Raw genomic sequence first — 17,626 nt, 5'->3', positions numbered from 1 at the left:
GTGCGGATCTGACGCGCCCGGGCGCCGCGGCTGCGGTGCCGCTCGGCCCCTCGGGGAGGCGGCAGCGCGGCGTCCAGCGCCACCGGCACCGCGCACCGCCCCGTGACTCGCCGGTGCACCGGAAGCGTGCCGCTGGGAAGGGAGGAGGGCACGAGGTGGAGATTCATCGCGGCACAAGGGTAAGGCGTGGGTGCGCGGCGGGGCCGGAGGTCTGCGCTGCCCTGGCGGAACGGGGGGCCGAGCCGGACCGCCCCTTCCGCATGTACCCGCTGCGGGTGGAAATGAGCGCTTGAAGGTGGGGCAGGAAAGAGGGGCCTTGGAGGTAAATCTGCAGAGAGCTGGGCATCGAGGACCGCGGGGAGGGGGTTAACGCTGTGAGATACGTGCTCGCTTCTAAGAAACTATATTAGGGACAAAGTCAATGGATCAGAGAAAACAGCGCTGGGCGCATGACCATAGCCAGAGGCGCACCGTTGTACCCGTACACGGGCTTTTTATCCATTCTATATTGTATCAGCCAAGTACATATTCGTAGTTACCCCGAGAACAGGGAGGAATTATTACAATTGCTTCTGCAAGAGGATTTCCATAAGTCCGCCCTGGTCTCCTCCTTTTGGCGCATGCTCTCTGCCTCCTGGTGCTCGTCTCGGGGGTCGTTGGGGATGAAGTAAGACGTCTTCCTCTAAGGTGAACTTTTCACCCTGGGTTTTGAGCCAGTTCTGACCAGTCCTGTGGGTGTTAGTTCTTCCAGTTTCTCTCACTGGTGTTACATTACAAGATGATCATGTTTGATAAGCTTTTATCTTGTGCAGGCCACCTATGCTTGGCGAAAGTAAAAGTTCATTAACTCTTTATTACCTCTCACAACTCTGTGGGCGGTGCCCTGCCCCACAGCTGCAGAAGCACCATGCACTGCAGATGTGGGTGAAGAGCTCCTCCTGAAGCATGGTTGAGATAAAACAAAGATGGTAGCGCATAACTTTTTGTGGGGTCTTAAATATCATGTGCGATCATTCACAACGTGAAAAGCAGTATCACCTCTTCAGGAAATTGGAACACATGCTTGAAAACCCTCCAGCGATAATAAACTGTTCAGTTCTTTTTCAGACATAACCACCACCAATGAACAGCATTGCCAAAAGCCTTCTGAAGTCAGCTAAACACGGCCGAGCTGCATGGTTGAGAAGCAAATCTGATCCCTCTGGAAAATGGCATCCTCGGAAGCTGGTTCTGGGAATCGAGACGAGCTGTGATGACACCGGCGCTGCTGTGGTGGATGATGCCGGCTGCATTCTGGGGGAGGCGCTGCACTGTCAGAAGGAAGTGCATTTACAGTAAGAACATACTTCTCTTGGGGTTTTCGCCTTATTAATGATTTTGTTATCATTCTTACTTGTAGTATCTTCCGTATAAAAGTCTTCTCCAGAAAACCCAGTAAATGAGTGGGTGTAAAGACTACCTTGGGCCAAAACGCATCCTGCCAGAGATACTGCTGTGGGTAAGGAAAGAAATGCAGTGCATTTACAAGTTTGCTCCAGTATTTTCTTTCAAAAAGAGACTGATATAGCTTGAATTAAAGGCAGAATCATTATTACTGGTAAAACCACCAAATATCTCAATTTTCTAAAGGGAAAATGAATCCAATGAAGGCATTGGTGGCTAAGTACTTGGACTGACAAGTGAGGGGTTGTGAATATTGAGCAGACATTGTTTTGGAACAGTATTGAGATCCACTTAAGAGTTATGTGTGCTCAAAAAGGGCAAGTTACAGACTTTTCTGATCTCCCAGAGATAACTACGCTCTCTTCGGTGCAGAGATGCCCTTGACACTAAACAAGGCAATTGAGAGCGTACTGAGGAGGCAGGCAAGGTTTGGTGAGGTTTAGAGGTGTTTGAAATCTGGGTTTGTGCCATTCTGTCTGTTAGGAAATACAAATATATGGTAGTTCTTTGTTTTTACCAGAACAGGTGGAATAATTCCTGTGGTGGCACAGCAGCTTCACAGAGAAAACATTGAGCGAGTGGTAAAAGAGGCGCTTGGTACCAGTGGCGTTTCCATAGCTGACCTCACCGCTGTCGCCACCACAGTCAAGCCAGGACTTGCCCTGAGCCTTGGTGTGGGGCTGCAGTACAGCCTGGGCTTAGTGAACAAGTACCAGAAGCCGTTCATACCCATCCATCACATGGAGGCTCACGCCCTGACCGTCAGGCTGACCTGTCATCTGGAGTTTCCGTTCCTGGTGCTTTTGCTCTCCGGAGGCCACTGTCTCTTGGCAGTAGCACAGGGAGTTTCAGATTTCCTTCTGCTTGGACAGTCCATAGATATAGCACCAGGGGACATGCTGGATAAGGTAGTACTTCCTTACGTAAGCAAATCTAGCTTTTTCTTTTTTATTGCCTTTACACTAGAACATAGTAGTACTGTCATCAGCTCATGCACAGGAATACAGTGCAGTATAAGCTTTACTTAACCCTTTTTGGTGGTTTTTTTTTTTTTTTCAATTTTGGAATGCCATACATTTAATACACAACAAGCTCTTAAAAATCTACATACAACATCAGTTGTAACATATGCAAATTGATTTTTAGCAAATAGGCAACATCACCAAAAGTGGTGTTGGAAGCTTCATGGACACCCATTATACAAAGGATTAGTATGAATTTGAGAAGATGGATAGAGGTGTTTTAAAGGATGCTGTCAGGTGGAAAGCAATACATATTAAACAATTCTTACCGGGTTTCTTGTACAGTTTGAAAAGCCTGTTTTGGCTTTCAGAATCAAAGGTTTCTGGGTCTTGGGTACGATCTGTAAAATTGAGAACAAAACTACAAGTGACCCAACAGAAGCAGAAACAGTAGTTGTCTGTATTAATTGAAAAAGTGGAGGAGCAAGTAGGTCAGAGAGGGGGTTGTTGAAGGTTGAAACAAACTTTGTTCATGTTTATCTGGTAACACGATATGACAGTGTGTTTTTCCTGTAGCATAAAAATTAGGTAATTAATGTTTCCTGCAAAATTTGTTGACCTCCTGTCTGCCCAAATTGTTCTAGAATTGCATTCCTAATTAAAATCCAGCTAGTGTATGCCTCATCCTTGTTGCGCCCTGTTTGTAATTGCATGTTGATTGGGTTTTGTGGTTTCGAATTTTACTCCACAGACTACAATACAATGATGCAGTTACAGGAGGAGTTAATGTAGTGCTTTGTTCCAAGTCTGTTGTTTATTATCCCCCTAGGTAGCGAGAAGACTCTCCTTAAGAAAGCACCCCGAGTGCCACAGCATGGCTGGGGGGAAGGCAATAGAGCACTTGGCTCAGACTGGAAACCGACAGCAGATCATGTTAAGACTTCCCATGCAACAGTATCGTAACTGTGACTTTTCTTTCTCTGGACTTCAGAACATTGTCAATAACACTGTTACACGAAAAGAAAAAGAAGAAGGTATTTTTAAAGTCGGATGTAAACCATGTTTTCGATGATACATACTCAGGAAAACCCATTTGATCATGCATTTCCATAGGTATTCAAGAAGGTGAGATCCTTTCCTGTGTTAAGGATATTGCTGCTGCTGTGCAGCACACAGTGGCTGTGCATATTATGCAGCGGACGTACCGAGCTATGCTGTTCTGCATGAAAAATAGCATATTGTCATCAAAAAATGCAACTTTGGTGGGTATACATTTTTTTCCCCCCTTTTTATATTTGGCTCTATAACATCATTTGAAGATGGAGATGCTTTGCTGTACTTTCTCCCCTGACAAGTGAGGAAGGTGTCAGTATCTATTGACAAAATACCAGGGTTAAACTAATAGTCATATAAATATTTACAATAAAGTCTTTCGTGGTTTGGTTTTGAGATAGACGGTAAAAAAAATCTCTAATTTGACCTTTCACAATAATTTAGGCTATGTAATTTGACATAGTCCTCTCCAGTACTTGATAGCTGTTCTAGTTATGTTTTAATACATTTATTCATTTATGCATATTATTGTAGCGATAGGACAAAAGGTAATGGTTTCAAATTTAGACAGGGGAAAGTTCAAGTTAGATATAAGGAAGAATTTCTTCACTGTGAGGGTGGTGAGGCAGTGGCACAGGTTGCCCAAAGAAGTGATAAATGCTCAATCCCTGGCAGTGTTCAAGGCCCGGGTGGACAGAGCCTTGGGCAACGTGGTCTAGTGTGAGGTATCCCTGCCCAACACAGGGGGGTTGGAACTAGATGATGTTAAGGTCCTTTCCAACCCTGACTATTCTATGATTCTATTAGTATAGTAAAGCTCAGTTATCATAACCCTTTTCTGATATGTTTTCATCTCCAAAGATACATTTTAATCTTCGTGTTATTTATGCTGTCTTCAGAACTTTGTCTGATAACATTTTGTTTAAATAGGATGTCGAGAATGACCAATCAGTACTTTCGAGTTAATGACTTCCTTCTTTTTGCAACTGCTCTCAGGTTGTATCAGGAGGAGTTGCAAGTAACCAGTATATCCGAAAAGGTCTACAGACTTTGGCAGATGTAAATGATTTTGCTTTTCTGTGTCCTCCTCCAAGGCTGTGCACTGATAACGGTGTTATGATTGCATGGTAAGAGTTGTTTCTCTTTACATGTTATTTCTCTAATGCTCTTTAAAAGCTGACAGAGGCAAGAACTTGTGTTCATAGTGACTGAACAATGTATGCATATTTATGACATAACATTTTTACATAATTGTTTTCTTGCTTAGGAATGGCATTGAAAGGTTACGTGCAGGACTCGGTGTTTTACACAGTACTGAAGGCATCCGCTATGAACCAAAGTAAGTGACTCAACTTGTTCAACAGTCTGTTTCTTCGCTTACTATGGCCAATGAAAGTGGAAGGAGGTGCAGACTATAAAGAGTAGCAGAGGTTGATGAGGAGTGTCTTTGCAGTGCAGTTAAGCTTTAAAAGTTACCAGCACTCCCTTTTCAATGTATGAAATGCAAATGATGGTGTCTGGCATTTGTGTGTTTTGGCTCAGAAATGTCAATTACCATTGCATCAGTTCCATGTATCTTCCCATTACTGTTGTGGGCTTGGAAAACTGGAGCAAGTTAAGCTTTTCAGTCACTGTAGACATAAATCAAGGTGATCCAAGTCAAACTGTGTATTCATAAAGAGGAATCAATTAAAAAAAATAACATACAGCATCTGATCATACTTTTTTTTTTTTTACTGATAATACTGATTATTTTCATAACTTGTTACTTAAGGCTTCTTCTATGGATTGAAGTAGATCCTAGGCTTAAGGCCAAACAAAACACTAGTATTTCAAAGTACCGGCTGGTCTTAAATTTGACTTTTTTTTTTTTCCCCTCCCTTTCATTTCCAGGAAAACAGCCTCGGATCTGTTTTAAAAAAAAACCCTTTTTTATAATTTTCAGATGAAAAATTGATAAAATACTTTTCCTGAAAATAACCTGCTTTATCTTTCTCAGTGAATAAAATACTAAATTTTATTTGCTATATATATTAAGATTATAACAGAAGATACTTGTGAATGTCTAGTGTATCTTGCATTCATCAGTGAGATGCAGACCGAATTATCAACTAAAATCAGAGTAAAAAAAAATCATCCCCCCAGAATAGCTTTGAAATCACAACTGTCTCTTCTCCTGAGTTTGGAATGACTACAGATGCAAACGTGTCCTTAATGTAAAGATGTTTCTAGGCGCAGCTTCAGATTGAGCATTTTCATGGTCACACAGTCTTACAGTGCAGGCAATCCGCAAAAATACCGTGATTCCCATGCTCATGGTATAAAAGTCTGTGACTGTGCACATCTGTGGGATGCAGCAATAATATTATTTATTTTTAGCAAATAATTCTATTGTTTTCCAGAGCTCCCCTTGGAATTGATATTTCAAAAAGAGTTGCAGAAGATTCCATCAAGGTGCCAAGACTAAAAGAGATACTACAGTTGGCATCTTAAAAAGTAGCTTGGTAAAGTAAATGCAACTATAAATTGTTCACTAAAAACTTTTTCAATTATGTTACATTTACTGACAGCACTTGGTTTAGAAGTGTTGAAAATCACCTATCAGAGAAATAAATGCTGTGTGGTATCACCAGAATGATTCCAGTTACTGTTCCATAGATGTCTAAGAGTTCTAGGGATTAACACAACTAAAAATTAAGTGTACTTTCTAATAAATATAGACTTACACAAATGAAAAAATCTCCATTGTTCACACTTTGTAACTTATTAAGCTTTATATAATACCTACTATGTTCTAATTTAACAATGTAATATATAATTCATGTGAGGTTTGTAATTTAACAATATAATACATAGTTCACATAAGGTTTGTGATTTACACTACATATTAAAAAATCATACCTTCTACAACTGAAAAGTTACGGAAAGTCAACATGAGAGAGCACAGATTTTCAAGATCTCAGTGTGTATTAGCTGTGCCAGTACAGCTGAATTTCAGCAGTACCTCATTTTCTGTTGGTCATGTCAGAAGCCTATTTTTGTTTATACAAAATAATCATTTGGGGTTATGGGATCTGTGCCTTTTAATTTTCTCCTTTTTTTATAAATTGCTCAGTAAAGCTGATCACAGTGTAGGTCAGCTGTTAAGATGCAAGTTCTCAGTTTTGATGTGAATAATGGGTTATTTGACCTTGCCTTTTGATAATGACAAGATTTATTCATGGCAGTGGTATTTACTGTAATAAATACTTTAAGTAAGTACCTCTTCATCAAGAGTTTCCTAATTGATAATGCATTTGTTGAAAACTGCCTTCATTTAAATACAAACAAGTAACTGGGATTTGTGGGACAGTTATGAACAGCCAGACTTGCCTAGTTTTTGTTCGGGGTTTTTTATTATTAATTTGAGGGCAAGATGTAACAAATCAAGAACATGCATTATTTTTTCTCCAATACTTAATTTTTGGGAGAAAAAAAAGCATTGGAAGAGTATGTAGTATCTACATTTTGTTATGTAGCATTTCTGGAGTGCTGGCTTCGTGGGATTCAACTACAAGTAATTTACCTTTTGGTAAAGTATTTTATCTGTAGTGTTAAATGGTTTATCTATCTTCTTGGCACAGCAGTATATCATTTACTCATAGACTCAAGGAATAGTTAGAGTTGGAAAGGACCTTAAGGTCACCTAGGTCCAATCCCCTGCGAGGGACAGGGACACCACACCCTAAACCATGTCACCCAAGACTCTGTCCAACCTGGCCTTCAAGACTGCCACATTTCATAGGCCCCATCCAGCAGTATGTTTTTACATGTGGCTCACTGATTTCAACATAGATGACAGACAGGAATTTGTGAAACAACCAGTGAGCAAACCCTTTTCCCCTCCATATTACACATAATCTCTCAGCCCAGCTTTTAGTACTGGTTGTACCTTCCTTGGGCTCAACAAGCCATTCAGTCTCGCTGCTCAGAAGTCTCACTGATTCCAAATTTCCTGAACAATGAGGAGGAAGAAATCCCTAGAAAGCTGTTTTGTGAGACAATAAATACTGATAAAATGCAATTCAGATTTCCCACGAAGGACGCAGCCTTCTGGAGGTGGAGTGATTCCAGTGTGTCTCAAGCCTACAAAAACTACTGTTGTTGGAACCAGAGAGCTTGATTCTAACACCACACTTTCTTGCGTGATACTGTAAATACAGTGAATGGATCACTGTTACGTGTATCTCAAATGAGAGTTTACACAGCAAAAATTATTTTTTTTTAATTAAAAAAATACTTAAAGCTGTTCCAAAATGCATACATGAGAACAATGCTCCAAGTAATTATGTCAAAGACTTCTTGAAGAGGAGATGTCTTGTATCAAGGATTTAGAAATGCTGTCATACCAATTTCCTGGCCTATCTCACTACATCAAATGAAACAGATCACACAGTTGTCTGAAAATCTCTACTTGGTGAGATAGATTTGTAGAACTGTAATGGAATCAAATCTAATATGAATCAATAACATAGTGCTAAGAGAGGCCTACATTTGGTCTTTATTATAGGCATAACACATAAGAAAAAAGAAACAGGGTTGGGTTTCTTTGCTGCAAGAAGAGGTTGGCTGAAACAGTGCAGCTCTTGTTATCTTTAGAGGGAGCTTACAAGTACAGTGGACTTTTGAAAATCTGACTCAACACTTGAATACCACAGTGGAAGATGAGCTCTTTTGGAAATGTGTTCATCTGCAGTATTTCTTGTCATCTTACAATTTTGCATGAGATCCAATGATCTGTATGTTTTACAAGTAACCATCCCAGCCTTTTTTTTTGCCTGGTATTTTTCCTTTCTCTATTTGATTGGGCAAGCACAAAAACTAGAACTGTAAGGTAGCGTGTTGAGTACTAAGCTCCAAACTTATGAAAAACACTGGAGAGCTCATATCCAGTCTTTCTTATATTAACTTTTTATTTCCATACACATTTAGGAAGACAAGCTAATTCATGCTTTTCTTCAGAGGAAGCCCATTCTTACATTGATTGAAGTACACAATTGGATGCTTTGCAACTTTAGAAGTAAAAGTAGCCAAGCTAAAGTTAAAAGAAGAGGTAGCAAGCTAGGGAGCCAAGGAGGGACAAAGAACAGTTTGGAGGGAACTTCCCAGTTTCTCCAGGAGCAGAGGAAGCCCTGTGCTGTGGACCACCAACTAAGGCAGCCCTGCAGAACTGGCCAAGGACTGCAGAGCTGCACAGGATGCCCCAAAGCACCCAGGGGGTATGTGGCCAAGCATGATGCTTAAAGCGCAGATCTCCTAAGAGGCAACAAGGCTTAACACACTCAGCTCTTTTTAGCTCTGGCATCTCAGGCCAGCCCCTTATTGCACCTTCCCTTCTAAAACCACAGCCTAAACCCTCGCCTAAAGCACAGCTGAAGGACCAGCCCTGTTCTACAACAGAAGATGTCCTTTACTGAATTCAATATACATGACAGACCAGCCAGATCCATGCTTTTTGCACCACTGACATCAGTTAGGAAGGGTGGGAAAGCCAGCCTTTGGCTATCCTCTCTTCCCCTCCATGAATGCATTCATAGTACAAGTAGTATGAACTCTAGTACAAGTTCACATCTATGTGCATTACTTTGATGCTTAATAATTATGCCTAAGAGTATAAAAAAAAATAGACCAGATATTTTAAGAAAACTCCAAAATATTTACTGAAATTGCATACAGAATAAATGCAACATCAAGATGTAGCTTTATAGTTCATGTACTGAAAATTACTTCAGTCTGCTGCATGTGTCAGATGCTTTCTCACTGTTGCTTTCTAGCTTTGCAATCCGAGATCCAAACTGTACAGCTCTTTTCGGCAAAATGGTTGAGGCTGTGAGGCCAAACTCCTTGGCTGCAAGACGCAGAAGCAACTTGTCACCAATTCCTCGAGGTAAAGTCAAGTCAGCTTTTTCCAAGATGGGCAGAGAATTGAGGAATGAAACAACATCTTCATCAAGAAAAGGAAACCTGAAGGAAAGATACACATGGGGAAAGACCTTTTAAATGTGTCTAAAAGTTCTGGTTTTCCCTTTTACCACATGCAAAGACTTCAGAATCTGTGTCAATTCTTAACTATAGATGTACCATTTATGTTAGTGTCCCAGTAATGAGGCACACCTCCAAAGCAGTTACACTGTCTTGGAGAAAGAAAATGTAATATATATCATGTTTAAATTCGGAAGTCTGGAAGTTTTCAAAAGTGAAGCAAAGAAAAGAGTAAGAACAAGCATCAGAAATACTGGGTTTATACAAAATGAAAACTATGGAGAAAATCAGAAAAAAACCCCAGTGGAAGATCAAGACAAATATTAATGTAACACTTCAAGGTCATTTCTAAGTATTACCATATATTGTAGGAAGCTACACTGTAACTTTGACACAAAAATACTTACACAACAAATTCTGACAACATCCTGAACTCCAGGCATTCAGATCTAACCACATGCATGATTAACAGCACTGCCTGTTCTCCACTCCAACGGGTTTTGTTTTGCTAAACTGAAAATGTGCAACCAAGAACAGATTTGGAAAAACACTGGCACGAAGATCACGCAAAAAGACCTTTCATGCACCTGAGTGGCCTATGCTACTGGACTACACCTAAGGAATTTTTTGCAAGTAGTAAGTGGTACCATGAAAGAAGTAACTAAAAAAAAAAAAAAAAATGCTGCTTTAACTATTCTGACTTAGCAACCAGGAAATACAATAGATACTGATGATGCCTTTACTGCATGGACAGGAATGTGTGGCTTCCACATTATTGTCAGTATCCAGAGTCACTCCCCAAATGATGACTCCAGGACACTTCAAAGGTGTGCAGAAGGACTGTTCCACCTAAAATAAAATCATTTTGCCTATTTCAACATGTGTTGGTGCTTTTTAAAAGTCCTAGATGGAAACCCACATTGCTGCATTTCCTTAGGTAACTCTTCCATAGTACTAGAGACCACTTCTTTTAAAAAACAAAAACAAACACCCACAACACAATACATTAACAAAACTGCAAAAAAAAATTTGAGACAACAAAACGCAGAGAAGTTTCAATTAAGCTCTCTGTTGCTAGTGTTAAAGCAGAAACTAACCAGCAAAACCAGTTTTGCTTCAAGTTACAACAGTAATACCTGGCTTCTTTTCCATGGTCACCAATAATCCTATCATCTCTACCAAGATTTCTGGAAGAAATGCGATCTAACTCCATTTCAAGTTCTTCATTCAGACCCTTGAAGCCATATTTTTTGAAGCAAACACGGTGTCGAGAATAGCCAGCAAGCTGTTCATCTGCTCCAATGCCTGTAAGCACAACCTAAGTAACCAGAATAAAAGAAATATTTCTTAATATCTATGCAAGTAAATAATATGTAACATCTTACATGCTTAACTATATCTTAAAAGAGCGTAACTTCAATACACATCATCTAAATATCACCTATCCTGATGGGACGTGCCTTACACATTTACAGAGCCTGAAAAAGTTCCAAACAAAGTCACTGAACTTGAAATAGGTTCACAATCAGGCCTAAAAGTACACAAACATATTTCTACTGATGCAAGGAAAACCCCACAAAATAATGTTCTATGCATCACAAATACACCAGTTATCTTTGAAGAATGTCTTTGTTAGTTTCTATTACAATGAAGAGCATTTGCTAAACACCAGCCTTTACAAAAAAATGCTGCTGAAGTATATCTCATGTTCTAGTTACACCCCGATTACTAATTTACAATACTGGGTTAGTAACTGCATTATACAATTTAAAAATGTCTTATAATTGTTGTCTATGCAGCAAGTACATAAAATGTTACAAAGGAAAAAAACACTACTATAGCTGGTCCACTGCTACGCTTTCAACAGCACTTTATAACTGTGGACATCAGGTGTGTTTTACTCATCTGACACCAGCCAGTGATAAACTGCTTTTCTTACCTATATGTAGCAGTAGGTACCTGATGGGGAAAATGACATTTTTGCTTTATGTTTTATTAACTCATGACCTATTTCAACATATCCTGAACCTAAGATGAATTTCTATGTTTTGCAAATCTGAGATGAACACACATCCTGAAGTAGATCAGTGAACTAAATCAACTGTGCTATGTAGCAGTTTTTAAACAAACTACTGCATTTGTTGGGGGACTTACTGCTGTTGGTTGGGGTTTTTTTGTGGTTTTAGAATCTAGCAATTAGTAGGAAAGTAACAGGAGTCTCAGCAGTGGACTGCAAATTCCTGAAACTAATCAGTTTATTCTTCCCTATGTAAACATCAGGAAATTAGGAAGTTAGAAAAAGGAGTCAAATTCCCAATAAAATCATCTAGTAGCTAAAAAGATTCTACTTAATACTAAACACATGAAAATAAGTTACAAAAGGGAAAGACCTACTTTTTTGTAGTTCTGCCATTCGATCAGACACTAATTACAAGCACTTCCAAATAGTCATCTTTTCTGCCATTACTCTTTGCTATTTTGTGACATAAATAGCATGCCTAAAGAAGGTAATAATTTTACAAGGGCTGGAATGCTGGCACAAAACAAAATTATTTAATAATTCATTAACATATAACTCTAAATTTGTTAAGCTGCTCAATTTGGACTGAACAACTCTTACCCACTACTGGGGCTGAAACACCAAAGATGATGGTTATTTTTTCCTAATCACATTGCTGCTTATTCAAGCACAATTAAAAGCCATTCACACTACATCATAAAATAACTGAATGCAGTTTTTAACTCCAGAATTACACAAAGATTGTCATTACTGAACGATTGTACATTCTGCCACTGAATTTCAGAAGCCTTATGAATATTGAAGACCCTTGCTGACTTCTGAAACAATAGAACTGGTTTTACATTCACAGATCAAGCACAAGCCAGAAAACAACAACAACAACAAAAACCAGTACCTTTGCAGGACTTCTATATGGTTTCAGCTCTCCTTGGTTACTAATAAAACCCTCCCCTCTGGAAGCAAACCAAATTGCACAGCCAATGCTGTCATCCAAAACTGTATTCAGTGGATAAATTAAGTGTTTAATGCATTGTTGTCGCATTTTTTTCAACTCTTCTGGTGTAACATTGATCTCCACAAAGTTCCAGGTTCTTGAAGGGTTAATGGCCTCTAATTCTTTCAGTCCTGCCCTACCAGTGATTCTGTCAGGAACATCAAAGCAAGAGAAACAAGCTCGAGTTTTAGCATCAAGATCTTGACAACTTTCTTGAAGACACAGCAGATCAAGCTGTACCTCTCCGTTGGTATGGTTTTTAGAGGTACCCCTTTGCTTAGCTTGTTCTTTCAGCATGAAAGCTACATTGAGAAGATCTATTGGTTCCTCCAAAGGTACATGTTTATCAGCAAGGGCTGCAATAACCATGGAATCAATGCCACCAGAAAAGAGCACTGCAATATGTGCTTTCCTCTTAGACATGTTTGGAACTTCTCTTGTTTCCTGATCTTCAGCTCTAAAGAGAGCTAACACCCGTCTCTTTACTGCTTCATTTAAAACATCAATAAACTGACAAATTAACTTTTTCTTGTGCTCCTCTGCAAGAAATCCTTGAAGGGTTTCTACAGAAACCGTATGAGTAATGTTGCTAATATTAGTGCCTGGACATTGACCTGAGGCTTCAGAAATTGTTTTATTTAAGGGGCTAACTGGTGCTCTGAGACACAGTTTTGATTCATTCATCACAACACGCATGTGGTTTGGTAAGTCTTTTGAAACTTGGTCCAGAATATTAATGAGTATTTCTTCTACTGCTTTCTCTGTAGAGCTGTACTTCCATGGAAACAATGTTAAAGACCAAGATTTAGTTGCTGTGCAAGCTTTGAGATCGATTTTGAAAATTCCAGATGCTGGGACTTCTTGCCATTGGTGACCTGATTCAGAATAAGCACTTACAGATGTAAGACAGAAAGCGCTGTCGACCTCATTACTGCATTGCCAAAGCAAACTACGGCGACCAAAATAATCTCTACCAAACCATAAAGTGTGTCTAGATGCTTGATAATAAATAAAAGACCACGGACCCCGAACTGATGAAAATAGTGATAATATGTCCTCTTCACTACTGCATAATGCAAGATGATGAAACATAACTTCAGTGTCATTCTCTAGATCTCCTACATGAACTCCACTGAAAATTTCTCCATTCCAAAGAAAAATATTGCTATTGGCATTTTGCAGAGGCTGAGGAGTCACCGGTCCTCTCAAGTGAAGTACATGGCCAGAAAACAGACACTCATAAGGGAGATCAGGCGCAGTTTTTATCAACTGCTGGCTACTATCTGGCCCTCTTCTTCTAAGATGGCAGAGTATGTCTTCGTTAAAGAAATCATGAATAGCATGCTGCCTACACAAGGTAACAATGCAACAAATACCACACATGGTGACTTTTAATTCAGACAAACTATTTCTTGATTTTAGTCTTTTCTGAATTTTCCATCTCCTGATGTGCCTTCTTTAATTCATCTAATGTATCTGTGTAAGAAATACATGAATAATCAGTTTCATAAACTGGTAAGTAGTGAGTTGACAGGGAAAGAAAATGGAAGTAGAAATTGTGCATTCCAGAAAACAAATTCATACATCTAAAGTTACACATTTATAACATTTGTTCAACCATCAACTCTCTTTATCATTCATTCTGCTATCTTCATAATTTCACAGATTCATTCTTTCAAATACCTAAAGATTTCTAACTTAACCTCCAGTTAAACTAAATTAAAATAATAACTATTATTTTCTTCCTACTCATCCCCATGCAATTTTTAGGCTTTTTTATTTTTATTTAAGGTACAAACCAGTATACAGCTTCCCAAAGGGCACTGAGAATAGCAGCTCCTCTGTGGGATAGACATTCTCCATCTTCCTACATCTGCAGCACTTGCTCTTTTATTGCATCCATATAACAACAGTTTCACATTTATCCAATCCAGAAAAACAAGCATGTCTGAAGTCTACTTTGTATTTGATACACAGTTGCCAGCTTTTCATTTTAACACACTTTTGCAATCATTAACTGCTATAAATACAGCTTTTAAATAGTTAACTATTTGAACAACATTTAGACTGCAAACTTACTTTTGCATTGAGATAGTGTTTCTGTTCGGTCTACTAGGAAGAATATGTTGCTATTGGGTTGCTGCTTATAAACTTTCTGTAAAACAAAAACAACACTGCTTTAGATCAGAGCAAGAAACTCTGGCAACCATCCTGCAAGAAAAATTGATGCAGATCCACTTATATACCCCTTCATTTTTATTCCAGAAGGACAGTTTCTGCCCTGAGAACACCAGCGTTCTAATGTTATATCATCAAAAACATTTCAGGATCAACCCATGACTAGTCTGCATTTTGCTTTTCCTCATACATGAGGGCTACCATTCTATTTTAAAACACATGCACATGAGAAGTAAAAATACTTCATGGAGTCTTCTGATCAACTCAAACATCTTAATTAAAGAACTCAGATAAGACAGGCAAAAAAATCCAACAACATACTGTGTTATGGTACAAGTGAAGGACAAATTATTCTGACAACATCAGACCACATCTGTATTCAAGTTTGTATTAAAACAAATTTAAAGACAGTCTGCTCCAATTTTGTTTCCCCTATTGTCTCTATATTTACTTCTCTGATGCTAAAATTAAACAGCCAAAAGCAAATTTGTAAATACTTACCCGGTTTTTCTTCAAATTTGACAGCTCATCAACTACAACCTTCTGCTCTTTAATCTGAAAGGCAAAAGATGCCCTTCAATTTAATTATTAAAAGTAAACCACTGTATTATAATCCTGCTGGTGAACCCACTTACTCATTTCTTTTAAGACAGCTACATGCATATATAGTTGCTGTTCTCCAAATGGACTACTGAAGACAGAAGTAGATACAAAAAAGTATAGAAATGGGTTATCTTGCAGGGACTAGTATTTCTCCTACCCTCAAAAGCAATCACTATTGAGAAGCCAGAGTACCTCTAGCTATTTATAATCAGAGATCACATTTTTCCCCCAGAAGAAAACAAGCAAACAGCTAATTAAACATCAAATAATTGTAACCCAAAATTTAGCATCATATCTACAATACACTCTATAATCACAGGTATCCTCCAGATTCAAAATGAAACCAGCAATCAAAACTCTTAAAATTATATGAATAGCGACAGAAGCCTTTCTATTGCTCTGGAGTTTTGCACGAGCTTCCTTAGAAGGATTTACCACTCTGTTTAACTGCACTGGCAGAGCTGGCAGGTATTCCCTCTGTAACGGAAAACCCTTGGCGTTTTTTGAGTAGATACAGCTCAATTAGACACTGCAAAGAAAAGCCTCGCTAACACCTCAAGCTCCACCTGGGCGGTAATAAACAAAAAAACCTCCAAATGTGACCAGAGCGCCAACAGCGACGCCGACAAGCCCAATGAGCGCTACAAATGACACTAGGTACCACAGCACCCCAGACTCCTCACAGCACTCGCCCTCATCTTCACTGATCACGCCTGAACTTACGGGCTTCACGGGGCCGCCGCTCCCAACTCTCCCCCCCGCGGCAGCACAGCCCTGGACGTGCCTTAGCCTGCCACAGGCTCCTAACGACTGTGCTATCCCGATGTTAGCCGCGGCTCAGCCCGCCCCGGCTCACCTTCCGGCTCAGCTCCTCCTTGCGGCGCAGCCTCTCGCCCTCCTCACGCAGCTCGCGGCCCGCCATGCCCCCCACATACACACGGCGCCTCCGCAAACAACCCGGAGCAAGCACGGAGCATGCGCAAAGAGCGGCGCGCATGCGTACAGCCGGCCCGGGCGGAGCGCCAATCAGTGAGCGCCGCTCTGCACGCATGCGCCGGAGGGACGGGGCTGTTGGCTCCGTGGGTGTTCTGGCGGTGAGCCGGGAGGGGGCGGTGTGCTGCCGGCCCGCGGCTGGTGTCCGCACGGGTGGGGGCCGCCCAGCTGGTCCCGTCACAGGGTTCTTGGGAAGATCAACGCGCACAGCGACCTGTCCTAAGGCCTGTGAGGGCGCCTTGGCAAGGCCGAGGTGAAAAAGCTGCTCGGAATGAGGGCTGGAAACTGGGCTTTGTAGGGCGTGAAGGGAAAAATTGTGAAGAAAAAAGGAAGGGTTTTACTTAAGAGATGCTTGGTGTGGGGGAGAGCATGGACTAGACTCAGCTTGTTCTGAAATAGGTTTATGCAGTACCCTTAGTGGTAATCTGGAGGAGATACGGGTTATATAATATTTACGGATGATAGGTTTTCCTTATCAAGGCTGAGCTCCAGAGAGGAGCAGCAGAGGAGAAGGCTGGAGGCAGGGGGTTGGAACTGGATGAGCTTTCAGGTCCCTTCCGACACAAACCAGGCTGGGATTCGATGACTCAGCTGAAAAAGAACAGATACAAACACCTTTATTCTGTCTCAGATCCTAAGTTGGGTGCCCAAGCCAGGCAGGGAGGAGTTGAGCGTCATGGACGCCAGGCCTGGTACGGTGCAGAGCTGCCAGGCTGTCCATAATGGAAGTAGACCAGCCTTTGTGATGTTCTTTGCTGGCTGCCGGTGGTGGATGCAGCCCTGCGTGATCTTTTCTTCCTGAAGGTGGATCCACCTCGATGGCTTCTCGATGGTCTGGAGAATGGCTGCCATGGCCCCTTCTTGTTGTTGCCTTGCTTCTTCCTTTTCTTCGTGGTGTTACTTGAATCTATTTCCATGGGCTCTTCGTCGTTGGCCGGTGGATCCACCTCCATGGGCTGCTCCAGCTCTTCAGGCTGGTCTACTTCCATTGGCTCTGCATCGTCAGAGCCACAAGTGGCGCTGCCTCCCGTCCCCCACCAACTCCTCTTCATGCCTGGCTTGGGCACCAAAAGCACTGCCCCTTGAGCCATCGCAGGCAGCTCGTGCCGCGCTGGTGCCAATGTTGCTGGGCCTGGGACTTCAGCAACTGCCGCGTGTCTGCGGGGTCCCTGTATTTATAGCGCCCAGGCTAGAATGTGCTCTGTGACATCAGCAGCCCGCTGTCATGGTGATGGAGCAGAGAGTCCTGCCGTGGGGACGGGATGCGTGCGGCCTGACGGGCTCTGATGCTGTGGTTTTGCAGCAGGCGCCGGGGAAAAGGGTCCCTGCTTTTCTGCCTGAGCGCCCTGCAGAGAGTGC

At 41.1% G+C, this 17,626-nt stretch overlaps 3 protein-coding genes across 4 annotated transcripts; 1 reads left to right on the top strand and 2 right to left on the bottom strand.

The window, feature by feature from the left end:
* Positions 1–185: 185 nt before the first annotated feature.
* On the top strand, positions 186–10,357 carry OSGEPL1 (O-sialoglycoprotein endopeptidase like 1). 2 transcript variants are annotated; one of them, XM_065669910.1, is made up of 9 exons: positions 186–322; positions 1,097–1,334; positions 1,964–2,351; positions 3,235–3,439; positions 3,519–3,667; positions 4,455–4,585; positions 4,726–4,797; positions 5,861–8,716; positions 9,272–10,357. In XM_065669910.1, the coding sequence occupies exons 2-8, from the start codon at positions 1,123–1,125 to the stop codon at positions 5,949–5,951; spliced, it is 1,248 nt and encodes a 415-aa protein (XP_065525982.1). In that variant the 5' UTR covers positions 186–322; positions 1,097–1,122; the 3' UTR covers positions 5,952–8,716; positions 9,272–10,357. The 2 variants fall into 2 exon arrangements, with proteins under 2 accessions (XP_065525982.1, XP_065525983.1); XM_065669911.1 differs by lacking the exon at positions 186–322 and having other exon boundaries at positions 1,273–1,334; positions 1,969–2,351.
* Positions 9,133–13,876, bottom strand: ASNSD1 (asparagine synthetase domain containing 1). Its single transcript, XM_065669909.1, has 3 exons — positions 12,395–13,876; positions 10,616–10,797; positions 9,133–9,461 (listed from the first exon to the last, which is right to left on the bottom strand). The coding sequence occupies exons 1-3, from the start codon at positions 13,874–13,876 to the stop codon at positions 9,221–9,223; spliced, it is 1,905 nt and encodes a 634-aa protein (XP_065525981.1). The 3' UTR covers positions 9,133–9,220.
* Positions 13,867–16,247, bottom strand: ASDURF (ASNSD1 upstream open reading frame). The gene is made up of 4 exons (XM_065669918.1): positions 16,131–16,247; positions 15,173–15,226; positions 14,573–14,648; positions 13,867–13,969 (listed from the first exon to the last, which is right to left on the bottom strand). The coding sequence occupies exons 1-4, from the start codon at positions 16,194–16,196 to the stop codon at positions 13,899–13,901; spliced, it is 267 nt and encodes an 88-aa protein (XP_065525990.1). The 5' UTR covers positions 16,197–16,247; the 3' UTR covers positions 13,867–13,898.
* Between the last annotated feature and the right edge of the window lie 1,379 nt (positions 16,248–17,626).

Source organism: Lathamus discolor, chromosome 3 (assembly GCF_037157495.1).
Source record: "Lathamus discolor isolate bLatDis1 chromosome 3, bLatDis1.hap1, whole genome shotgun sequence".
Lineage (NCBI taxonomy): Eukaryota > Metazoa > Chordata > Aves > Psittaciformes > Psittacidae > Lathamus > Lathamus discolor.
Note: the sequence above shows the minus strand (reverse complement) of the source record. Positions and strands in the feature narration are given on the sequence as shown.